The 27,302-nt window shown below is 37.7% G+C and overlaps 1 protein-coding gene across 1 annotated transcript; it reads left to right on the top strand.

Annotated features, from left to right (window-relative positions):
* Nucleotides 1-1,562: 1,562 nt before the first annotated feature.
* On the top strand, nucleotides 1,563-3,162 carry LOC111912653 (protein DUF642 L-GALACTONO-1,4-LACTONE-RESPONSIVE GENE 2). The gene is made up of 3 exons (XM_023908401.3): nucleotides 1,563-1,840; nucleotides 1,934-2,431; nucleotides 2,512-3,162. Exons 1-3 carry the CDS (start codon nucleotides 1,753-1,755, stop codon nucleotides 3,033-3,035), a joined length of 1,110 nt encoding a protein of 369 aa, XP_023764169.1. The 5' UTR covers nucleotides 1,563-1,752; the 3' UTR covers nucleotides 3,036-3,162.
* The last annotated feature ends 24,140 nt before the right edge of the window (nucleotides 3,163-27,302 follow it).

Genomic DNA, 27,302 nt, shown 5'->3' with positions numbered 1-27,302 from the left:
TCGGTAGTATAATGGTATTTTTTGAACAAATGTGAAATTTAATGGTCATATGTGTACAAAAGCTATAGTTGATTAGTGATATGTGTACAAAAAAAAGTTCAATGGTATTTTTTGTACAAGTCTTATACTTTGTTACCCTTACAAGTCATTTTCCCATATGTTTTTATAAATTGTGAAAAATTATTTTGAAATTTACGGTGTTACAACCCTTATGACCGTTTGTTGTAACCGGTTATAAAGGTAAAATATAAACAGTTTCAAATAATTTATGGGTAAATCAATACGAAAAAAATTTCAGTGGCTAAATGTGAAAAAAATTAAAAGTTTATTACCAATGTTTTAAGAATCGATTTGAACCGGCCGGTCGAACCGGAAACCTAGAAGAAAGCGGTTCAACTAGTACTGATTTTATGTCTATTTAAAATGAATCGGTCGTTTTTTTCAAATAAATGATTAAACCGGTTAAATTAAATAAAACATATGAAAATTAATCATTTTACATAGCAGTTTTTTTTTACATCTATTTACATTTGTTTTAATAAAAATACATGATAAATGTTATAAGATTTTTGAATGCGTTTGTATTCATTTAATACTATATTTTGTTTATATAGATTGATGTAAAACTTATGATTTAAATTGATCTATTACTTATATTTATATATATACTAGTTTATAACCTGTGGGCACCACGAATTAGAAAGGTAAAAATAATTTTAATTAAATTATAAGGTGATTATTGAGCAATGATAAAAAAAATTAATAATTTAATAAATTAGGCAATAGATATTACAAATAAATTTTTTGTTGAGGTGTTTGATATGTGTAAAATGGAGGAGTGAAGTAGTGGAAATTTAATTAATGAGGAAAAACCTTAGAATGACAAGTGACAAATAATTAATGTGAAACTCTAATTGATTGACATGTGACAAATACGCTACTCTTTTATTAGGTAGGGAGATTTTTATTGTAAGTAGAAACGGTCGAACAGGAATGAACCTAAAACCAATTGCAATAATGGTTCAACTAAAAAACATATTTTTAAAATAGTTTTCGTTATCCTCTCTAAGTCATTAGGCCTTATGGTATACTCATAACGAGTATGTTGGTGGTCTATATGGCCACGAACAAAAAATGTGAACACCACCCCATACTCTTAGTGGTGGCTAGTGGTGGAAAAATTCGTGGTCAAATGTGGTGGGGAGCACGGACAACAACATCCAATAACTTTTTTTCTCTCTCCATGTCTCTCTATCTCTCTCTATCTTTCTCTACATTTTAATTAATTAAAAAATATATATTTTTTAATTTAAAAATAAAAAAATAAGAAAAATATTGTGGTGGGTATCCATAGGTTTAATGGTTGAATGTGGTGATTAGGTGGCACCCACCACTATAATGGTTAATGATGGATATAACACATGGTATTATCCCAAACACTTAAAAAGTTACATTGATTTTCTGCCAGAATCTCTCAAAATCATAGATTAAATTACTTTATAAATAACAACAATTTAGATTGCACGAATCAAGGAGAAATCTTAGTAAAAAAAAGGAAGCACACCCCAACATCCCTCGTGTCTGTCATCATCCGCTTTCTTCAAATAGAATCCACCGTTCATCCAAACAAGCAGACCCTATGTCTCCGTTCTCAAGATATTCCTCTTTCTCCCTCTCCCCCCATTTTTCCATATAAATTTCAACCACAAAACCCTAATTTTCGCCATCCAAATCCCACTCCTCCCTGTAAAAATGTCGAAACTTATCTCCATGTTGCTTGTTTTAATCTTCGTCTCCACCTCTGTTCTTGCTGCTCGTCCCCCTGCAACTCCAATGGAAGGTATCTTACCATCTTTCGCTTCAGATTCTGATTTCATTAACACCCACTAATGATCAACACCATTAACGCCATTGTTACTCGTGCCCTGTGCAGGTCTCTTGCCAAATGGAAACTTCGAAGAACCACCAAAAGCAACCGACATAAAGAAAACAGTCCTGCTGGGTAAAACCGCATTACCCAAATGGGAAATCAGCGGTCTAGTTGAGTACATCCACGGCGGACCTCAGCCGGGTGGAATGTACTTTCCGGTGGCACACGGCGTCCACGCCGTCAGACTCGGGAACGAAGCTACAATCTCTCAAAATATAGCTGTGAAAGCTGGATCTTTATATGCTGTGACGTTTGGTGCTTCCAGGACATGTGCGCAAGAGGAGGTTTTGAGAGTATCGGTGCCACCGCAGTCCGGTGACCTTCCGCTGCAGACTCTTTACAGCAGCGACGGTGGCGATGTCTACGCTTATGGATTTAAAGCGAATTCGAGCTCAGTGAGGTTAACCTTCCATAACCCTGGTGTACAAGAAGATCCCAAATGTGGTCCTCTCATTGACGCCGTCGCCATTAAAGAGCTCCTCCCTCCCAGACCTACTCGCCGTAAGTAAACTTCTAAATCTGAAGAAAACTATCCAGATCTGTACTTAGATCTAACAGCTCGTTGATTGTTTTCTTTGCAGTTAATATCGTGAAAAATGGCGGATTTGAGGAAGGACCTCACCGGTTATTCAACTCCTCCAATGGCGTCCTCCTCCCTCCTCGACAAGAAGACATAACATCTCCTCTCCCCGGATGGATCATCGAGTCTCTAAAAGCCGTTAAGTTCATCGACAACAAACACTTCAACGTCCCCTCCGGCGTCGCCGCCATCGAACTAGTCGCCGGAAGAGAAAGCGCCATCGCACAAATCCTCCGAACAATCCCAAACAAACTCTACAGCCTATCATTTGCCATTGGAGACGCGAAGAACGGGTGCCATGGAGACATGATGGTTGAAGCATTTGCTGCAAAAGACACCCTGAAAGCTCCATTCAAATCGGAAGGAAAGGGGAAGTCGAAGGTGGTGAGCATGAAGTTTAAGGCGCTGTCGGCGAGAACTAGAGTGACTTTTTACAGCTCGTATTATCACACTAGGGCTGATGATTTTGGATCTCTTTGTGGCCCTGTAATTGATGAAGTTAGGGTTTTTCCTGTGAGAGCTTAAGATGGAGAAGATGATATGTAAAAATTCGAGTTGAGTCTGGTCTTAGTTTGTGAATCAGACCCCTTGATTTATTTGAGCTTGGTCGCTTGTTTAACGTGCCATGAATGGAATTAGTTTCTGGTACTAATTAGACATTGAACATATAGATCTTTGATCAAATGAAAACATTCGGATTGACTTGAATCTATACCAAAAAAACAACAAATTAATCTGTTTATTATAAACTTACAAAAAAAAAATATCGATGTTAAAAATTGTCGTGATCTTATATGATCCTACTAAAAAATGATCTAGCATCTACATTTGCTCTTAAGGTATGTTTTTGTGATGCTTGTTATGAACTTTTTAAGAACTGGTTTTTTAGTTGAGCCGCAACCGATTTTCAGTTTAAGGGGTTTAGATTTTCAGTTTAACCGGTTTAACGGTTCGATCGTCGAGTTTCTATATATATATATATATATATTATAACGTAGATGATAAATATTCTGGGGATGTAAGAATGAATTTGGGCTGGTGATTTAATTTATTTTAAGAAAGTTATTTACATATTTAATTAAAATAAAGAAAATTGATAAAAGCATTCAAATTAAATGAAATGGTAACTTAAGGGTATTTTAATCCATTAAATTTTATTTAAAATAGGAAATATTTGGATTTATGGAATAATTAATTTTTTAAAAATTTTAAATTTTATTTTAAAGATAATAATTTTCCAAAATCGAACATTCTATAAGAATGCATATTCTGATCGAATACAAATTTTAATTGAATTGACCTACCAAAAAATAACAAATATTTGAACCATAACTTGAAGAATAACAACATTATTAATGAATAATTATCTATTATTAACATTATTCAAGAATCTAAAGTCCAAAAATATATAAAAAACAAATTTACAGTCACCTATCAAAATACAATGTTTTTCTATTAATTTTTTTTACAATCTTTAAGAGTACAATGTTTTATAGTAAGTTATTCTTAAAAAAATCTTTATCCTATAAGAATACAATGTCATTTTTGAAAGAATCTTCGTTTTGATTCTTGTTTTCTGCTTTAGTAACTTGTACCTTATGTTATATTTTGATATGTCGGTATGATGAATCTCAATTGTGATGATAGTCTTTTAACAATATAGGGGAAAAAAACTGTCAACATAATTCAAACACAATCAATCGGTAAATCAGTATAAATTAAACAATTTTTTTAAAAAATCACTTGCATATTTTTTTAAAACATAGAAAATCAATATGTTATGAAACATTAAAGATAAAACAAGTACATTAACATCATATGATAATCATCAAGTTTTTTTAATTAAATTTGTCCAACAATCATTTTAAGAAAGTAATACAAATTTTAATTTCCATCACTAGAAAGCAATACAAATTTTGATTCCCAGGTACACATTTCATAACAAGTTTGTGTAAATCATCCATGCACCTTGTGGTAAATATAAAGAAGATTTTCTAGTCATTAAATAATGGCATTGACTGTTGTTGGTTATTGTTCCACAGTGACAAAAACTGATATTGTAAAAAAATCTCTTATAATATCATAATGTTTTTTGGATTCATAAAATCAAACGATTGCATGTGCATTCAATTAGAGAAATAAAATCAATTAGAACACTCTATAAATCCTAAATTGAGATTTTATCTACAACTACAAATCTACAATGACATTATCAGGGAACTAAATGTTGTTCACTGTATCGAATTGAAGGATTTAATTCACCTGGTTATTTTTCATCTGGAATGAGATTTAATCCGTATGTAATATTACTAATATATCCTTATTAAATTGATTAATATTTTATTTTTTCCTAAAATCCTATTGGTTCCTACATCTGCACAATAAATTTTCATCCACATATGAAATATGAACCTAACTCTCTCTCTCTCTATATATATATATATATATATATATATATATATATATATATATATATATATATATATATATATATATATATATATATATATATATATATATAGACACACACACACACACGTAAATTAATAATTTAATGTCCACAAGTTCAGACATTAAAAATATACATGAAAATGAAAAAAAACTTTTAAATCAATTTAAATATATTAAAATAACATATAATTATAAGTTTTACATTAATCCATATGCATTAAAAATAAAATAAAGTCCTAAATAAAAACAAACACATCAAAAAACTTATAATATTTATCATATGTTTTTATTCATAAAAATTTTAATAGATTGGAAAAAACACCAAAGTTTATTATGCAAAATTTTTCAATGCCATGTGTTTTATTCAATTTAATCGGTTCATCCGGATTTTTGTAAAAACCAGTCAACTTTTTTCGGTTCAGAAATAAACATAAAACCGATGATAGTTGAACCATTCTATTCTCCGGTTCCTGGTCCAATTGGTTCGACCGACTGGGTCAAACCGGTTTTTAAAATATTGCTTGTTACTTTCTTTTTGAGGGAAAATAACTTATCCATACATAAGTTTCAAAATAGTTCAAGAAACATCATTGAAGTTTTGTCTGTTCAATTAAGAGCTTTGTACAAAAGAACACCAACAAAATACACACTTTGTTCAAATTTCACCTTACCTAACTGAATCTTTCATGTTAACGGATGAGTTGGCATACTTAGCTAGTAAATTGGCATATCTAATCAACATTGATAAATCCACCATACCCTTGTACACCTTATACCTCTCGTCCACCATAAACCCATCATACACCACACAATTAACCTTCACAATTCATCATAGGAAGCATCCCCTTGCCATCTTGACACACACTAACACCGAACCAACACCATAAGCTTGATAAGGACCCCTTTCACCCTTTCCTGATTCTAGCCTTCATCTTCAACCATATGAAGCCTTCATTTACACACCATCACCAATCAATGCCATCAACAACTTCGTCATTGTAAATCTAGAAAAAAAGGAATAGGGAGGGAGAAGAGGAGGTTGTCATCGAACCAAGATGGAAAAGAAAGAGAAATACCTATGATCGATCGTGAGTAAAGAAAGCAACAAAAGGTTTTTCATTGCTATGTTGTCTGGTACCGATTTAAAATGGGGTGGGGTTGTGGTTTGTCGATCAATTGGAGCGTTGCTTGAATCCCAACGATTAATTTTGTGGAGAGGCTGCAATTATTTTGGTAATTGTGGTGTATCGATCTGATTTTGAGAAAGAGGAGTGATCTTGTTGCTTGACACAAAAAAGATAACTGGTTGATCGATCGACACAAGATCGGACCCTAGAGATGTTCACAAGTTCTCTACTCCCTCCTGTTCACAATTATGTACTTCTTCGATTGGAGCATTTCTTGAATTCTATCGATTGATTTTGAGGAAAGGACCCAATTTTTTTTGTGACCTATTTGATTTTGAGAAGGAGGGGCAATCTTGGTGCTTGAAGCAAAGAAGAAGATAACTACTGTGTAAATGAACCATCCCTCCGATTACTGAAATGTGTTTGATTTTTTCCCCTTAATCCACGTAAGAGTGACATGTCATAATGTTTTTCCTTAATTAATTTCCCAGGTAAAGTCCTTTCCTGTAACCTACACATGCCAATTACTAATGGCTAAGATTTGAACAAATTGTTTACTTTGTTGGTGTTTTTCGAACAACGTCATTAGTTGGATGGTATTTTTTTGAATAGGTCAAGCAACGATGGTGTATTTTAAACGATTTTGAAACCTACTTACCGTTTGTCATTTTCTTTTGTTTCTGATTGCAAACCTCTAAATTTGCTCTTAAGGTGTGTTTTTACGAAACTTGTTACTTTGTTTTTAACTAAGACTTTTTTTCCTACAAATTGCAACAAGTAGAAAACATTTTAACAAAAGAAATAAAATAAGATCGGTGTAAACATATACAACTAAAGACAAAAGAAAACATAAAAGGAATAGTATAAATGTGGATGCTCTTTTTAATCAGAGATGAAATAATGAAGTGGTGATCTTTTATAGGACTTCTTACAAGCTACGATGATTGATTTCAAGTTTATGAACACAAATTTGATGTTCGAGTGTATAATAAAGATGGAAGAGTTGATAATATTTAGTTAAATTTTAAGATCTTAGTTAGTATGTAGGATACTAAAATCCTAATATATATATATATATATATATATATATATATATATATATATATATATATATATATATATATATATATGTTGTGTTTCAGATAGATTCTAGTGTGATTATGATATTTGTAGGATCTAAGATTGCAATCATACAATCAAAATCAGGATCTTAATAACCATGAAATATAACGTTAGTTTTAGATTTAAAAGTGTATAGTAGAAGCCATTCCGTCTGTTGCGACGAAGAACCCATTTGCATTTCGTATATAAAATTTGATTTCCAAATGTCAGCATTCCACATATATAACGACGACGATTATACCATATCAAGTGGACCATAAAAATATCAAAATAAAGTTCTGAACCAAACCATTATGTTTGGAGAAATTGAACGAAAATAAGGTTTGAAAATGTATCTTGCCTTATGCAATACATATAAATTTTATGAGTTAATACTATTATAAATATCGTGAAATCTTATGACGCTTAAACAAATTAGAAACACAATGCAAATGAACAAAAACTATTATTAATAAAACGAAAACTATAAAAATAAACTATATTAGGGACTAAATGTAACACATACTTTCTGAATATGTTTTATATCAATTTAATTAATTTCAAGTAATTAAGAAATGAGAGTTTTTGTAGGGACAAACTGATAAAATTTCTCTATATATTTACACTGATTAACAATGGCCACGGAAGCATAAAAAATAATATAAGGAAAACAAACAACTAAAACCTACAATGATCTTTAGCCTAAATAATAAGAACAATTACAAGAGGATCAAAAACACTAAGCTTTAGCAAAACAAATTTTATTGAAAAACCTTTAAGAAAGAACTAGAAACGCTTCAAACTAAAGAGGATAGTAACCAAAATAGATTATATCTAATTATTCACACCTAGTAATTCCAAATTATTATATTTAAAAGGATTAACCCTTTAACAATAAAGATCGACTAAGGAACCAACCAAGAGAAAAGATAAACTCTTAGCTTGTCTAGCAAAGAAGAGTGGGACGAAAATATGAGGTGCGTGGGAAGGGTATTTATAGTTTTTAGTTGCTTGGAAAGAAATTTGATTTAAATTTTTAACTAGATAAAGATAATAATTAAATAATCTAATTTATCTAAATTCAAATATCCTTCCTATACTAGCATGGGACGAAAATCCCAAGGCTTATCCCTTCCTTATTTTTGTTCCTTATCCTTATGGGATTTGGAACCTTCTATGATTCAATTATTGTATAATCAACATTTTCTCCATGCACTTTTAATCGTAAAAATTAAACCCAAATTAATTCTAAATTAGTTTCTTATTAATTTGCCATCACATGAATAATTAATAAACTATTTCTCTCTCTCTCTCTCTCTCTCTCTCTCTCATAACATCCTAACACTATTCGGATCATTGAGGCCAAGCTGAAAAGGCCATGCTATAATGGAATGTCTTACCAGTTAGTTAATACATTGGACATTATTCTAATAATCCTCAAATTAAACAAATCATCAACTACGATTGGTCACAAGGCTCCCACTTAATCAACAAAGCATGCTCCATAACAACTGATGAGTTATAGAATCAGTTAAATGAATCAAACTTAAGTAAATGCAAGAACACAACATATAAATAATTCTTTTTAAGCTCTATGAGTGATTAGGAGGCAAGTTAGAGTACAAAGTGAAAAGAGAGAGTGAAACATCCCAAAAATACAGTCTAAAAATTACGTTTTAATTTAATAATAAAACTATAGTCATCAAACATCATATAAAAATCATATACAATGTATCTCAAGATATCGTAACAATTGTCAAAATATCAGAGTATAAACATCCCAGGCTGAACAGATGGTGAGTGCATTGCAATCTTCCCGAGCTCCTCTTTTGAAACTGAGTACGTGAAACCAAAACTGAAAATGTAAGCACGAAGCTTAGTCAGTGTTAGGTGCATTTCATGCATTCATTTTGTAGTTTTAGTTCATAAAAGTGCATTGCATTTAGGTTTAAACTCATGCATTTTGCATATTTTTCGGGATTTTTCATGATTGAATTCCATTCACAACACTTTTGTGATATTTTAAGGACTTTTGAAGGTTGGATTTTGATGGAGGAAGTTAAGAAGAGTTGGAGACAAAGTTTTAGAAGTTTTGGAGCATTGAAGAAAAGAGCGAATGAAGAAATAAAGAATTTGGTTTCACAGGAATTTACACGGCCGTGTAAATGATAGCTTATAGTTTACACGGGCCGTGTAAACACATATATAAGAGCATTCTACTTCGAAGGCCTGGATGGATTGAGCATTCTACTTTTCTTGTTTACACGGTCGTGTAAATGGCACCCTTTAATTTACATGGGCCGTGTAAACGTCTCGACAGTTTTAAAAGTAGTTTTACTCTCATATAATTCAGACAATCAGTTTTTCTGGGAGTTAGGTCGAATTTTGGGCAGAGAGAAGACGATTTTTAGAGCTTTTGGAAGTAAATTAACACTTGGAAAACACTTTAATTTCCTTTTTGTAAGTCAATTTGAAGTTTAAACTTGTTTGATTTGTAGTTTAACCTACACATGTGTGGTTGATTTCATTATCATTTCCGAAACTGAATTCTTAAGTATGTGTTGTTAGGTTGTAACTTGAACTTGATTTGTGTTTAACATCTAGTAATATTTGATTTGATCTTAATCATGTGTTTGGTTTATTCTCTTTCTCACATGATTAATGAATTAGGGTTTTTATCAATCTAGTTAATCAAATTGTAAAATTCGTATATGTTTTATGATTTGATGTTAGTAACATGCACTTAATTGATTATAATTAAATCAAAATGAGTGTAATCAAAGATTAAATGTTCATAATCCCAAGCTTATGAGGAATGTTTAATATTGTTGGTAATTGTTGCCAGAACTTAAAGTCTTTTAATGATTTGATAAAAGAGCTTATTTGAATTAAATCAATTAAATGAAGTTTTATTTGAAGAACATGTTTTGAATAAAACATTTTTTTGTCAACCTGGATATTAGAGTTTATTAGTATCTAAATTACCAACCTAGATAGAAAAATATCATATTCATTTTGCATCTTTCAACATAATACATGTATAAGAATCAGAATCGGAAATGTATTTCTTTTACTAAATTCTGTTAAGAATCTTGTTTATTTATGAAGTTTAAATCTAATTCAAACATAATCCCCTATTTTAATATTATTTGTATTATATGTGAAAATATGGCAAGATAAGAAGTCCTGTATTCCTGTGGACCGACCCTGCTTACTCTATACTATCTTAGTACAAGAAATAGCAGTGACTTGAGCTTTATTAATATTATTTTATCCCATTATTTGTTGGTTTGCAGCCAAACAGTGAGCTCCCCCAAACTACCACATACCATACAATAGCATATAAAGCAACTACTGGGCCTTGCCCACTACATCGGACAGAAGTCCGGAACTAACCAGGGCCTTGCCCTCTGCATTGGCCCGTAGTCCGGAAACTGCATCGGACCAAAGTCCAGAACTAACCAGTGCCTTGCCCTCTGCATCGGACTGAAGTCCAGAAACTGAATCGGACCGAAGTCCGGAACTAACCAGGGCCTTACCCTCTACATCGGACCGAAGTCCGGAAACTGCATCGGACCGAAGTCCGAAACTGACTGAACATAGCATAGCATAATAATAACTACTAGCATAAACACATATACTGGATACTGCATCGGACCGAAGTCCGGAACACATAACACAATGACATTCTTGAATCACAAAGACATCAAGCACACTGAACTACTGCATCAGACCGAAGTTCGAAACTACCGCTAACTAAACGGGCCGGCATTGTGGCCGTACACCCGTTCCTACTGGAAGGAAACTCACCTCGCAAAGATGACTGAAGAATACTGCGTATAACCCCTTACCACTAGCTGGCAGATCCTCGAACTGTTGATCTCACGACTCCCCGAGCTATCAATAGCAACATAACACTTAGTCCAAAATCATTAAGTTTCCTTAGGGTAAAATGACAATCTTACCCCTGATCTAATTTGGTCCATGACCTAGGCCCAAATCCATCACATGAAGGGCCCAATTCCCTATGGTCTTTCCAAGCCCACTAACGACCCACTTATGGCCCAATTTTCTAAATTGGGCCCAACTTCTCAAATGGGCCTTCCCTCTAGCGCAAAATATAATATAGCCCAATAACAATCCAACAAAATAGTCCATTAAGGCCCATAATCAACTAGTCCAAGGAAATGACCCAAAAAGGTGTTGGATTAGTGTCTAAGCCCGTAACCATATTTGGTAAGTACTTGACCCGATTGTGCATGGTCCTTTTGGGTTGCCTTCACCAAAGCAACTTGACTGGAGAAATAATAGAGAAAGAGGTTATTATGATTTATTAATATATTATAAGAATAATATATTAAAGGAGAAATCATGTTAGTTTAATTAATATCGGTCAATAATTAATTAAGAATTAATTTTGTGATCAAAAGTAATTAATTAAACTAGAGGGGCTGAATTGTAATTATGTAATAGTTGCAAATTAGGGCAATGTATGCCCCATGGATAGGGTGGACGAATTCAAGGGGATAAGGCCCTAGAATTCGTCCAAGGATAAGGCTTCTAGACTTATCTTATGGGCTGTTTGGTGGGCAAGCAACCAGATAAGGATAAGGACTGAAAACCCTAATCTCTACCCTATATAAAGACCCCTTAGGCCTTAGAAAATCGGCACTTGATCCCTAGAAGACCTAGAGCCGATTTTTGGCCTCCTCCTCCTCTCTCTCTCTCTCTCTCTCTTGCCTCTCCATTTGCTCGTGGTGTTTGTGAGCCATTAGACGTACTACACTTGTGGTACTTGCTTTCAAGACAAAGAGACTGAAGATTTGTGTTGTTATTACAATATAACAACAAGAGGTATTTAATTCCTTCTAGTATATAAATTTCGAAATATATAGATGCATGCTAGGGTTCTTCTTGTATTCATAAAGTTGTGTATCTAATAGTAAAACATAGATCCAAATCTAGAGTTGCATGCACACATAGGATTGTTTGTATAATACCCATCAGTGGTATCAGAGCTTTATGGTTATTTGTTTTCTTTTAGTTTATTCAATTGTATGAATTTGACACTTTAGGGTTTATGGCCAATAAACCCTAGGAGGCAAGGATTTCAAAATTAGGGTTCTTGAACCCTAGTTTTTCGAATTTTAGTAAGGGTTTTCAAATCCTTTCCTTTTTGCCCAAGATTTCGAAATCTAGGGTTTGCAAACCGTAAGATTTTCGAAATATGCCTCCTCCCCAAGATAATATCCTAAATTTTAGGGATTTGGATAATCTCATATCTTGTAATTATCTCTTAATGGTTAAATATGGTATTTAAAGATTTTGAATTATCCCATCCCATGATTTTCGAAATCTAGAGGGATTTAAGGGATTAGGATAAAATTAATTGTTTAATTTAAGATACTCCTTTATGATTATTAATTCAAATTATTTTTTTAATTTAGATAATTATTAAATCAAGAGTTTTAATATTTAAAAAATTTAATTTAAAGGTTATAAAATTCGAAAATTTTAAATTGAAATTAAAACCCTAGTATTTTAAAATGTTTAAAATACACCATATACTATTATATTATTACAAGCTTAATATATATATATATATATATATATATATATATATATATATATATATATATATATATATATGTGTGTGTGTGTGTGTGTGTGTAATTTAAATGCTAGTCTTACCGTTAGTAGGCCTCATTCATTAAGCCGGTTTATAAGGCGGGTATAAGGTTGCTGCCTATAAAATGACGCTTAATGGGTGTACACTCACACCCACCGCTTGCTTGACTGGTGGAGGGTCGTTAGCCGAACGGGTAGGATAGGGAAATCCTCTCCTCATTAATAAGTATAATGAACCTATATAAAGTAACTAAACATTTTTACAAAATTCCTAATCTTAGTTACTTTAGGCAAAGTGAATTGATGCAATCCCATGAAATTACACTTTGTACCCTTGCTAAGAAGTTAGTGGAGCGTGTATGGTTAACCGGCACACTAATTGGTTCTAAGAAAAGGTGGCAAAGGGTGACTCATTGTTTTTCATAGTTCGATGGAGCGTGTGTGGTTAACCGGCACATCGTATAGGTGATTGTAACAATGAGGGCACCATGTACATTTGCATGGATATTTACACCCGCTTTGTGATCCTCGGCATCCCAATCACAAACGAGAGGGGCATATCGAGATTTAAACATGCCATTGAAAGGTTCAATGAATCTCAAAAGAATCTAGGAATTCTCAATACATTTAAAACTTAATCCTTTTATGTTTTTCATGGTGAAGAATTAGTGAATCGTCATTCACTTACCTCCAAATTATTTGCATGTTGGATTACGGCATCCCTCTTCTAATATGTAAATAATGTTGTTGGATCCTAGCCCTAATTTCTCTTTTTGGGTGTCTACTTAGGGATTCATTTCTAATCAAACTTTGTTTTTTTTTCAGATGTGGAACTCAAACAACAACAATGCTTCCGGCTCGAACTCCTCCGACTCATTCTCACTCATGAATTTGTGTGGGAGAGTGATATTCGACGGGTCCAATTTCAATGATTGAATCCGCAACATCCGAATGGTCACTCGTTATGAGGATATAGAGTATGTCATCGATAAGGAGCTGAAGGAGGTGAACATCAACAATGCTACTCCCGAAGAAATCGCTGCCTTTGAGGCCCATGAGCGTGATGCTACAAAAGTCCATTGCATCATGCTAGCGACCATGACTGCCGAACTACAAAAGTCCTATGAGGACTACTATCCCTATGAGATGCATCAAGACTTGGTGGACCGTTACCATCAAAGTGCAAGGCAAGAGAGGTATGAGATCATCACTTCGATGATCACTGCCAAAATGGGCAGTGGAGAGTCCCTTACCGCTCATCTGCAAAAGATGTAGAGATATGTCGATCGTCTGCTGAAGTTGAATGTTAACTTTAATGAAGACCTGGAAATTGACATAATCCTTCACTCCTTGCCTCCCTGCTACAACCAGTTCCGCATGACCTATCACATGAATAAAGAATAGGTCACCTTGAGCAAGCTCCAAGGATTGTTGAGAACTGCTGAAAGCAATCTCAAAGACAAGTCTGTTGCATCAACTCCTACTCCAACCACTGCTCCTGTTTTGGCCGTAGGGCAAGGGAGGGGAAAGAAGAGGAAGGCTCCCTCCAAGAGCCACCATAAGGGTAAATCCCAAGATGGTACCTCTTCTAGTGGAACCAAAGTTGGTTCTGCTAAACCCAACTCTAACCCGAAGGAGGCAGAGTGTGACAACCCTATTTTTCCCAAAAAGCATTGTAAACACTCGAAAGCTAAAAACAACGAAATTAACCTCAAAAATAAAGTGTTCAAGTATCTAAGTTGGGATGCATCGAATATTAGATATCATGCCAAGGTTTCCAAAAACATAAAGAACGCTCAAAACCGGGTTATATTGAAGAAATTATAACCACTCGTATATTTACGACACGACGTTAAAACATTATTTGATGTAAAAAGTAGAATCTCAATAAAATGCATTTTAGCCTTAAGTATCTAAACAAAAGTCGTAGATCTCGTTGAAAGGTGAACGTACATAAAAAGATCGCCCAAATTGGACCTCGTATGAAGAAGTTACGAATTTTCAAAGTTTCGTAACAGTAGTAGAGGGCTAAAAACTCGGATTGAAGATCGAGTGTTATTTAGCTAACGCAACCTAAACGAAAGTTGAAGATCTCCTCAGTAGTAATAAAACAATAAAAAGACAAACGAAAACCGACGTCGAATAAAGAACCTATGAATTTTTAACGAACTTTAGGAGGCCCGGCCTATTAAAAATATATCATTAAAAATAAAGTCAAAACTAGCCGACGGAGTCTAAAGGAAAGTTATAGAGCATAATCTCACCTACGCGTGGATATAAAGAACGCGAAAAACGGAGATCGTACGCGAAAGTTACGGAATTTAGAAGTCGGAAGCAGGGATTACGCCCCGCGTACTCTGGGAGTACGCCCCGCGTACTAGACCCAGAGTCGAGTCTCATCGACCCGCCCAAGCTACACCCGGCTAGAACCAGTAGTCACATCGACCCGCCCAAGCTACGCTAGCTAGACCCGAGTCGTAAGCCATGACGCCATGTTACGCCCCGCGTACTCCGGAAGTACGCGCCGCGTACGGGGTTTTTCCAGCACTATAAATAGATGGCATGAGCTTCGAACTTTGGCACACCCTCACAATTCATCAGTCATTCTCCCATACTTCTAAGCCCCAGAGACCACTCCCGACGACCTCGGTTTCCGCACTCGAGCCCCCGACGGAAGATTTACGCTGCAGAGATCCCCGAAGAGCCCGACGACGCAACCATCCGCGGACGAAGTTCTGCTCAACCCTAGCCTCTCTCTTCGAAACGAGTGAGTTCATACCCCTACTTTTCAATTCTTTTCACATTTTAGGGGGGGAATACAAGTACATTACAAATCAAAGTATCATTTTTATAATATCGTTCTTATAGAGTGTTGATACAAAAATAACTTTATGTTTTAAAGGAATATTATATCACCAAGTTGTTACAACCAAATGGGAACATACTTTTGACAAACTATAATGAGCATAGTATTCAAGTGATTCATACATTTTACATATACATCTCGACAAATGAAATGCTTTCAAAAGAAGTACAGTCTTTTATCATCGTAAATCTGTTTATACTTAGTAATGTGAGACAGCTTCACGTACGTTCGAGTATGCATTATTAAGTCCTGTATTATATACCATAATCCCTTGTAGGGGGAGCGTGATACTTGTGTATAGATCTATACGGGATTGACAATCCCACACCTAAGCTGTTAGCTACAGTTAGGCCGGCAGGCCTGGGGTGACAAATGTCATAACAGTTCCAACGCCTGAAGAACGTTGTTACAGGCCAACAATGTCATTAGCATGGTTATAAAACTCACATAAAAGTATAAAAACAAGTTAGATTTACGAGATTCATACATGCATTTCAGTTTTCCATTTCATTGTTAGTACAAATGTTATCACTATTATTCAAGCATGGAAAACACTAAGGCACTCCAACACGGGAAACTTTTCAAATCATTTATAGAAAATATTGGATTTTCTGAAAACCTCGTTCATCGATTTACTATTAAAAAGGGCATACTTTTCATTGCAAAACACTTATGAACTCACCAACTTAATTGTTGACACTTTTTCGAAACCACTTGTATTTCTCAGGGAATCAGTAATACAGGTAACTACCAGCTTTTGGAGAAGGAAACACTAAAGATGTTTTATTATTGAACATTTATCATCTCATTGTAATATTCTTTTGCTATTATGTATAACGCAACAACATACGTTTTCATTATATATGTGATGGTTGTGTTACTTTCTTTACAATATTCAATGGTTGTGATACTACGTGAAGTCATCCACCCCCGAATGTTTCCGCCATTCTGGTTTGGGGGTGTGACAGATTGGTATCAGAGCCTTGTTTATAGTGAACTAAGTATATCGAACCACATACGATATACAAACTATAAATGCAAAGGGGACCAAAAACCCTCTGATGAAACATTTTCATGAACAAAATACTTTCTTTTAAAAGATATACATTTTTACAAGCATGCATAAATCTCGTATCATAACAAGTTTTACTAAAAAGTATTACGGCAAGTTACGACACTACGATTGAGCCTCGGGGTATGTAATCATATCGAGAATAAATATAGCCTGATCAACTATATTTATCCTGGATTTGACCAACGTACGTCGAGGAATAGTCGTAGTGGACAACAAGCCGAAAACTTACCAAATACAAAATTGTTCTAGTTTGCCAAGTTGAAATAGTATGGAAGTATTATTAAAAATAGTTGTACAATAAAAATTATAGTTAAAAATAATAAGTCGCTAAATAGAAATTTCTTTTCTTAACGTTCTCATACATCCATCCTAGTACAGACAAATGGCCGGATTCCATTTACCAGGAGATCCCTACTACCCAAACCAAGGCAACGACGGTTGGATAGAAGAAGACCCGGAGGAAGACCCAGAGGAAATCGAAGAAGAGGTCGAGGAAGAATTCGAAGTCGAAGTCGGAGAGGAGTTCGAAGTCGACGAAGAGATCGTGGAGATTTCTAGCGGGACAGACTCCGAGCCAGAAGTGTACGACCCTCCCATCCCTCATCCTCCCGTAATCAGACCAGATCAACCGGGACCCATCCCCATCTGGGGAAGCCACCTCTACTACTGGAGCCGCCAACAAGGTGTACGCCCTCCATTCGGCATGTGTCGGGATTTTTACAACGTCAGAGGGGGAGGCTCAGCAGATCGAGCACTTCCTGTCGTCGTGAATGCTATAGCTAACCAGAACTACCAGGCGGACCAACAAGCAGCCAGAGTTCGTGAAATCAATGCTGCTACCCAAGGTAACGCCGCTGACATCCGCCGTTTGGAAGGACTACATGAAAATACCCAAATCTACACGGGAACACTTCAGAACCAAATGATAGTGGCTCTGGCAGAAATAAGAGGAATGAAGGAACAACAAGCAGATCTCGAGAGGCGACTGATGGGAGTCAAACGGTCGGATGCCGAGTCTAGCTCCAAACGCCGCAAGTAGAGCTTGTTCGATGCCCAACAATTTTGTTATAGATTAGGATTTCGGATAAAAGTTTTTCCTTTATTTCCCTGTTGTATCCGTAATCGGAGATCTCTAGGAGGATCAAATTTTCCCGAACAAGATATGCAATGTAACACACCTCAGGTGTGACCTATATGTATAAATATGAAGTATTTCTTATTATATACCTCTCAAAAGTAGCGAGTTTTAAATTTCTATGCCTACCTTGAAACCATAACCTAAAGTCAAAAACAAATTACAAGATACAACTAACACTCGATTGTCAAAACATTAGAAACTTATAGTATTCATTCTTATTTTTCTCTACCAGAACATGCCTCCTCGTAGATCAACACGCAGAAACTCAACTTCAACACCACCTCCACCACCTCCTCCAATTATGGACACCGTTATGTTCCAGACTGCTGTAACCGCTGCTGTAACTGCAGCAATGGCTCAAATGAGCAACAACGGATCGGGGGGAGGAACAAACAGTTTTACAAATGGCCAAGGTCAAAGCCGCTCAGGGGTATGCACTTACAAAGACTTCACCAACGGAAAACCTATTCCCTTCTGCGGGACTGGGGGAGTATTGGCTCTATCTCAATGGATAGAGAAAACAGAAGCTGTATTCGAAATCTGTGCATGTCCTGAAGAAAGCAAAGTAAAGTTCGCCGCTTTTACTTTCTCTGAGCGCGCCCTGACATGGTGGAACGGCCACGTCCAGACACTAACCCTAGTGGTGGCAAACTCCATGGGTTGGGAAAACCTGAAAAGAATGCTCCTTCGAGAATACTGCCCAAGAGGCGAGATTCAGAAGCTTGAACAGGAACTGTGGAACCTCTCGATGGTAGGATCGGACATAGCTGGTTACACCAACAGGTTCAGTGACTTAATAACACTTTGCCCAGGAATGTTAACCCTGGAGAGCCAGAAGGTTGAGAGATACATTTGGGGACTATCACCCCAACTTCGAGGAAGTGTGCTAGCTTCCAGACCCTTGACTTTCGCCAGCGCCAAGGAACTAGCGCAATCTCTTGTTGATCATGGTGTCTGTCAAGGAGTCGCGGCGATTATGGCTGAACCAACCAAAGGGAACAGCAACAATGAAATCAATGCCAACAACAACAACAAGAAGAAATTTTGGAACAAAAGGAAGGGGCAAACTTCACAAGAACCTTCAAAGAAACAAATGGTTGCGGTTTATGCTGCTACTACCCCCACCACAACTCCTGCTACCTCTGCACCAACAAAACCATATGCAGGGATTCTGCCCAAGTGCAGCAAGTGCAACTACCATCACCATGGTATTTGTCGCGAGATGCACTGCAAGAACTGTGACAGGAAAGGGCACACAGCCCGTTTCTGTAAAGCACCGGCACGACCAATTACTCAGGTTCCTGGAACTGGGGTAAGCCGGGCATGTTATGGGTGCGGAGAGACTGGACACTTCAGGAGGGATTGTCCCAAGGAAAGGAATATTGGCGGTGTGGGGAGAGTGCTGGCAGTAGGACAGAGAGAAGCAATAGCGGACCCCACGGTGGTTACGGGTACGTTTCTACTCAACAACACTTATGCATGCATACTTTTTGACTGCGGTGCGGAGAGAAGTTTTGTGAGTCATAAATTCAAACACCTACTTAATCAAGAACCCCAACCACTCAATAAAATATTCACTGTAGAAATGGCAAACGGTAAAACAGAACACGCAAACGATTTATACGTAGGGTGCACACTAAATTTAAACGAGCACTTGTTTCAAGTCGATCTTATGCCCATTTCCATAAGAAGTTTCGATGTCATCATCGGTATGGACTGGTTGAGCCTTCACCATGCCGATATCCTTTGCCACGAAAGGGCTGTTCGCTTAAATCTGCCAAACGGTGAAACTCTTGTCATTTATGGCGACAAACCTAGTTCAAGTTTACAAATCATTTCCTGTATTAAAGCACAAAAGTATCTTCGTAAGGAATATCATGCCTTTCTAGCCCACGTAGTAGACAAGAAACGAGAATCGAAAAACATTAAAGATATTCCGGAAGTCTGCAACTTCCCGGATATTTTCCCAGAAGATCTTCCAGGAATCCCACCGGAACGTCAAGTCGAGTTCAGAATCGACTTAATCCCCGGGGCTACCCCTGTAGCAAAGTCGCCGTACCGTTTAGCCCCAGCCGAGATGCAGGAACTATCCAGTCAATTAAACGAGCTGCTAAGCAAGGGATTCATCAGACCCAGTTTCTCACCATGGGGAGCGCCAGTCCTATTTGTGAAGAAGAAGGACGGATCTTTTCGCATGTGCATCGATTATCGGGAGCTAAACAAACTCACAATCAAGAACCGATATCCCTTACCGCGCATAGACGATCTATTCGACCAACTGCAGGGGGCAAGCTACTTCTCAAAGATCGATCTAAGGTCTGGTTATCACCAACTACGAGTACTGGAAGGAGACATCCCCAAAACGGCTTTCCGAACACGTTATGGTCACTACGAATTTGTGGTAATGCCCTTCGGATTGACGAATGCTCCAGCAGTGTTCATGGACTTGATGAACCGAGTATGTCGTCCCTTCCTGGACAAGTTCGTGATCGTGTTCATAGATGATATACTCATCTATTCAAGAAGCCAGGAAGAACACAGCAAACACCTCCGCCAAGTACTGGAAACATTAAGGGCAGAGAAACTTTACGCAAAATTTTCCAAATGCGAATTTTGGATTCGGGAAGTGGATTTCCTAGGACATGTTGTAAGCAAAGAAGGAATACACGTGGACCCTTCCAAGATAAAGGCAATAGATAATTGGACTACTCCAAGAACCCCTACAGAAATCCGGCAATTTTTGGGACTCGCCGGGTATTACCGAAGATTCATACCGAACTTTTCAAAGATTGCCAAGCCACTTACCACCCTAACCCAAAAGAATGTGACCTTCGACTGGGGAGAAAAACAAGACAGTGCATTTCAGACACTAAAGCGAGCCTTATGTAGTGCGCCCATCCTAACCTTGCCAGAAGGAACGGAGGACTTCGTGGTCTATTGTGATGCATCAAACCAAGGACTTGGGTGTGTCTTAATGCAAAGAGGGAAGGTCATCGCCTACGCCTCAAGGCAACTAAAGACGCACGAAGTGAACTACACAACGCATGATCTTGAGCTAGGAGCAGTCGTCTTCGCTCTGAAGATATGGAGACACTATCTCTACGGCACAAAATGTACCATCTTCACTGATCATAAAAGCCTCCAACATATCCTAAATCAGAAAGAACTCAACATGAGACAGAGGCGATGGGTAGAACTACTAAGTGATTACGAGTGCGAAATCCGGTATCACCCCGGAAAGGCTAATGTAGTGGCTGATGCACTCAGTCGGAAGGAGTACTCAGGTCGCCGAGTGAAATCCCTAACTATGACAATCCATTCACACCTGTTCACGCAAATCAAGGAAGCCCAAATAGAAGCCCTGAAATCCGAAAATGTGACAGGAGAAGTCCTAAGAGGAATGGATAAGAACCTTGAGACCAAGAACAACGGAATTCGTTATTTCATGGATCGAATTTGGATACCGAAGTTTGGTGGATTCAGAGAAATCGTTATGGACGAAGCCCATAAAACACGATACTCCATACATCCCGGCTCCGATAAGATGTATCTCGATCTCAAGAAATTGTACTGGTGGCAAAACATGAAAGCCGAAATTGCTACCTACGTAAGCAAATGCCTGACATGTGCCAAGGTCAAGGTGGAATATCAGAAGCCCTCGGGTTTATTACAACAACCAGAAATACCTGAATGGAAGTGGGAGCGGATAACCATGGATTTCATAACAAAATTACCCAAGACAACAAGCGGACTCGACACCATTTGGGTAATTGTCGACAGGTTAACTAAGTCAGCGCATTTCCTACCGATCAAAGAGACGGATAAATTGGAGAAGTTAACAAGGACATACCTCAGAGAAATTGTACGACTGCATGGTGTGCCCATATCCATTATCTCGGACCGAGATAGTAGATTCACCTCAAGGTTCTGGCAGTCGTTACAAAAAGCTTTGGGGACAAGGCTAGACATGAGTACCGCTTATCACCCACAAACCGACGGCCAGAGCGAGAGAACTATACAAACCCTAGAAGACATGCTGAGAGCTTGCGTAATCGATTTTGGCAAAGCATGGGACACACATCTACCCTTGGTCGAGTTCTCGTACAACAATAGCTACCACACCAGTATTAAAGCTGCCCCGTTCGAAGCCCTCTATGGCCGCAAATGCAGGTCACCTTTGTGCTGGGCCGAAGTGGGGGACACACAACTAGCAAAAGGACAAGCAACTGACAACACGCTCACTGGGCCAGAAATCATACGGGAGACTACGGAAAAGATTGTTCAAATCCGAGAACGTCTAAAAGCATCAAGGGATAGACAAAAGAGTTACGCAGATAAGAGACGAAAACCCTTGGAATTCCAAGTTGGAGACCATGTCTTACTCAAAGTCTCACCTTGGAAAGGCTTAATACGCTTCGGAAAACGTGGAAAACTGAACCCTAGATACATCGGACCATTCGAGATCCTTGCCAGGATCGGTCCAGTGGCTTACAAACTTAGACTACCTCAGGAACTCCACAACGTACACCCTACCTTTCACGTATCAAATCTAAAGAAGTGCTTATCCGACGAGACCCTTGTCGTCCCTCTAGACGAAATTGCAATAAATGAAAACCTTCAATTTGTGGAGGAACCAGTAGAGATCATGGATCGGGAAATCAAAAGGACTAAACAAAGCCGCATACCCATTGTAAAGGTCCGCTGGAACGCCAAGCGAGGACCTGAATACACTTGGGAACGCGAAGATCAGATGAAACAAAAGTACCCGCATCTTTTTCCTAAAACTGTAAACTCTATCTTAGATTAAATTTCGGGACGAAATTCCCTTAACAGGGGGATGATGTGACAACCCTATTTTTCCCAAAAAGCATTGTAAACACTCGAAAGCTAAAAACAACGAAATTAACCTCAAAAATAAAGTGTTCAAGTATCTAAGTTGGGATGCATCGAATATTAGATATCATGCCAAGGTTTCCAAAAACATAAAGAACGCTCAAAACCGGGTTATATTGAAGAAATTATAACCACTCGTATATTTACGACACGACGTTAAAACATTATTTGATGTAAAAAGTAGAATCTCAATAAAATGCATTTTAGCCTTAAGTATCTAAACAAAAGTCGTAGATCTCGTTGAAAGGTGAACGTACATAAAAAGATCGCCCAAATTGGACCTCGTATGAAGAAGTTACGAATTTTCAAAGTTTCGTAACAGTAGTAGAGGGCTAAAAACTCGGATTGAAGATCGAGTGTTATTTAGCTAACGCAACCTAAACGAAAGTTGAAGATCTCCTCAGTAGTAATAAAACAATAAAAAGACAAACGAAAACCGACGTCGAATAAAGAACCTATGAATTTTTAACGAACTTTAGGAGGCCCGGCCTATTAAAAATATATCATTAAAAATAAAGTCAAAACTAGCCGACGGAGTCTAAAGGAAAGTTATAGAGCATAATCTCACCTACGCGTGGATATAAAGAACGCGAAAAACGGAGATCGTACGCGAAAGTTACGGAATTTAGAAGTCGGAAGCAGGGATTACGCCCCGCGTACTCTGGGAGTACGCCCCGCGTACTAGACCCAGAGTCGAGTCTCATCGACCCGCCCAAGCTACACCCGGCTAGAACCAGTAGTCACATCGACCCGCCCAAGCTACGCTAGCTAGACCCGAGTCGTAAGCCATGACGCCATGTTACGCCCCGCGTACTCCGGAAGTACGCGCCGCGTACGGGGTTTTTCCAGCACTATAAATAGATGGCATGAGCTTCGAACTTTGGCACACCCTCACAATTCATCAGTCATTCTCCCATACTTCTAAGCCCCAGAGACCACTCCCGACGACCTCGGTTTCCGCACTCGAGCCCCCGACGGAAGATTTACGCTGCAGAGATCCCCGAAGAGCCCGACGACGCAACCATCCGCGGACGAAGTTCTGCTCAACCCTAGCCTCTCTCTTCGAAACGAGTGAGTTCATACCCCTACTTTTCAATTCTTTTCACATTTTAGGGGGGGAATACAAGTACATTACAAATCAAAGTATCATTTTTATAATATCGTTCTTATAGAGTGTTGATACAAAAATAACTTTATGTTTTAAAGGAATATTATATCACCAAGTTGTTACAACCAAATGGGAACATACTTTTGACAAACTATAATGAGCATAGTATTCAAGTGATTCATACATTTTACATATACATCTCGACAAATGAAATGCTTTCAAAAGAAGTACAGTCTTTTATCATCGTAAATCTGTTTATACTTAGTAATGTGAGACAGCTTCACGTACGTTCGAGTATGCATTATTAAGTCCTGTATTATATACCATAATCCCTTGTAGGGGGAGCGTGATACTTGTGTATAGATCTATACGGGATTGACAATCCCACACCTAAGCTGTTAGCTACAGTTAGGCCGGCAGGCCTGGGGTGACAAATGTCATAACAGTTCCAACGCCTGAAGAACGTTGTTACAGGCCAACAATGTCATTAGCATGGTTATAAAACTCACATAAAAGTATAAAAACAAGTTAGATTTACGAGATTCATACATGCATTTCAGTTTTCCATTTCATTGTTAGTACAAATGTTATCACTATTATTCAAGCATGGAAAACACTAAGGCACTCCAACACGGGAAACTTTTCAAATCATTTATAGAAAATATTGGATTTTCTGAAAACCTCGTTCATCGATTTACTATTAAAAAGGGCATACTTTTCATTGCAAAACACTTATGAACTCACCAACTTAATTGTTGACACTTTTTCGAAACCACTTGTATTTCTCAGGGAATCAGTAATACAGGTAACTACCAGCTTTTGGAGAAGGAAACACTAAAGATGTTTTATTATTGAACATTTATCATCTCATTGTAATATTCTTTTGCTATTATGTATAACGCAACAACATACGTTTTCATTATATATGTGATGGTTGTGTTACTTTCTTTACAATATTCAATGGTTGTGATACTACGTGAAGTCATCCACCCCCGAATGTTTCCGCCATTCTGGTTTGGGGGTGTGACACAGAGTGCCACCACTGCCACAAAATAGGGCATTGGAAAAGAAGCTACCCGGAATATCTGCAAGCCATCAAGGACGGGAAGATCAAGCCATCTTTCGCAGGTATTTACACAATTAAATCTAATGATTCATTACATGCTATTTCTTGGGTTCTTGATACAAGATGTGGTTTTCACATATGTTCTGATTTGCAGGGACTAAGAAGAGATAGGGATGTGGAGCGTGGAAGAATAAATCTAATCATGGGGAACAGAAGATCGTCACCTGTCACCAAGATTGGAGTGTATTATTTAGCGCTTAGTAATGGATTAGGTTTAGATTTAAATAATTGTTGCTATTCGCCAGATATGGCAAGAAACATCATTTCATTTCATGGTTTGTTTAGACAAGGATTTAGATATTCGTTTGATAATGAGAAAGGTTCAATTTATGCTTAGCTAAATGGTGTTTTATATTTTGAAGCATTGCCTTGTTATGGAATTTATGAAACTGTTATGGTTGTAGATAACCTAAGAAATGATTTATTGTGTGTGGATTCTTCCAATAGTATGGATAAAGCATGCTTGTGGCATTTACGTCTTGGACATGTCAACAAGATGCGCATAGCCCAACTCCAAAAGGATGGAGTATTGGAGTCATTCGACCTTAGGGATGATGACGTTTGCGAGTCTTGTTTACTTGGAAAGAGACCAAGTCACCCTTCTCTGGCACTTGTGCTAGGGGTGAGGGTCTATTGGATCTCATACACACCGATGTATGTAGGCCCTTTAGATCCACCACAAGGGATGCGAACCGCTTCTATGTGACTTTCACCAATGATTATAGTAGATATCGGTATATCTATTTAATCAAGCACAATTCAGAAACCTTTGAAAAGTTCAAAGAGTTTAAACAAGAAGTGGAGAATCAATTGGGCAGGAAAATCAAGATGCTTTGATCCGATCGAGGAGGAGAGTACCTAAGTCTTGAATTCCATGACTACCTCAAGGAATGCGGAATAGTTTTGCAATTGACGCCACCTAGGACGCCGCAATTGAATGGTGTGGCTGAGAGGTGTAATTGAACCTTGTTGGACATGGTTCGTTCCATGATGAGTCATGCTTCACTACCTATCTCATTCTGGGGGTATGCCTTAGAGACTGCCGCCCATATCCTTAACTTAGTCCCTACAAAGAAGGTTGCCAAAACACCTCACAAGATGTGGACAGGGAAAGATCCCTCGCTGGCACATATCAAGGTTTGGGGTTGCGAGGCTTTCGTAAGACGAGAGACTAACGACAAGCTTGAACCTGGTAGTGAGCCGTGTATTTTCATCGGCTACCCGCAGAAATCCTTTGGATATCTCTTCTATAGACCAAGTGACAATGTTGTCTTCGTTGTGAGGAGAGGGGTTTTTCGAGAGAGATAGAGAGAGAACTCATAAGCCAAGGGGACAGTGGGAGGCAAATCGATCTTGAAGAGATTCAAGAGTCGAGCGATGAAGGAACCTCTAACGCTGGCGCTCAACCCGAGGAGGAAACTCCAGTTGAACCGATTGGCGAATCCTTACCTCTTAGACGTTCTGAAAGAGTTAGAGTTCAACCCCAGTTATATGGCTTTCATATTACTACAGAAGGGGACACATATATTAGTGATAGTACACTAATAAATTTAGATGAACCTAACAGCTATAAGGAAGCCATGGCAGGCCCAGAGTCTGCGAAATGGAAAGAGGCGATGGACAGCGAGATTCAGTCCATGTATTACAGCCAAGTTTGGAATTTGGTTAACCATGTGCCCGGACGTAAGACGGTTGGGTGCAAGTGGATCTTCAAGAAGAAGACGGACATGGATGGGAATGTGCACACGTATAAGGCGCGATTGGTTGCGAAGGGATTTACTTAAACTCCCAGAGTTGACTATGATGAGACCTTCTCACCAGTTGCTAAAATAAAGTCTATTAGGGTGATGCTAGCAATTCCTGTGTTTCATGATTATGAAATATGGCAAATGGATGTCAAAACCGCTTTCCTTAATGGGAAGTTGGCTGAGGATGTTTACATGGCTCAGCCAGAGGGTTTTGTCGATACGAAGCATCCCAATAGAGTGTGCAAGCTTGAGAAGTCCATTTATGGACTTAAGCAAGCATCTCACAGATGGAATCTTTGCTTCGATGAGAAAGTCAAAGAGTTTGGGTTTGTACAAAGCAAAGATGAATCATGTGTATATGTCAAAGCCAGTGGGAGTATAGTTAGCTTCCTCATATTGTATGTCGATGACATACTGCTCACAGGAAACGACATCTCGACACTGCAGGAAGTTAAGTCCTGGATTGGGAAGTGCTTCTCTATGAAGGACCTCGGAGTGTCTTCCTATATTTTGGGAATAAGGATAGTGAGA

The sequence above is a fragment of the Lactuca sativa genome, chromosome 1 (genome assembly GCF_002870075.4).
Source record: "Lactuca sativa cultivar Salinas chromosome 1, Lsat_Salinas_v11, whole genome shotgun sequence".
In the NCBI taxonomy this organism is placed as follows: domain Eukaryota; kingdom Viridiplantae; phylum Streptophyta; class Magnoliopsida; order Asterales; family Asteraceae; genus Lactuca; species Lactuca sativa.
Note: the sequence above shows the minus strand (reverse complement) of the source record. Positions and strands in the feature narration are given on the sequence as shown.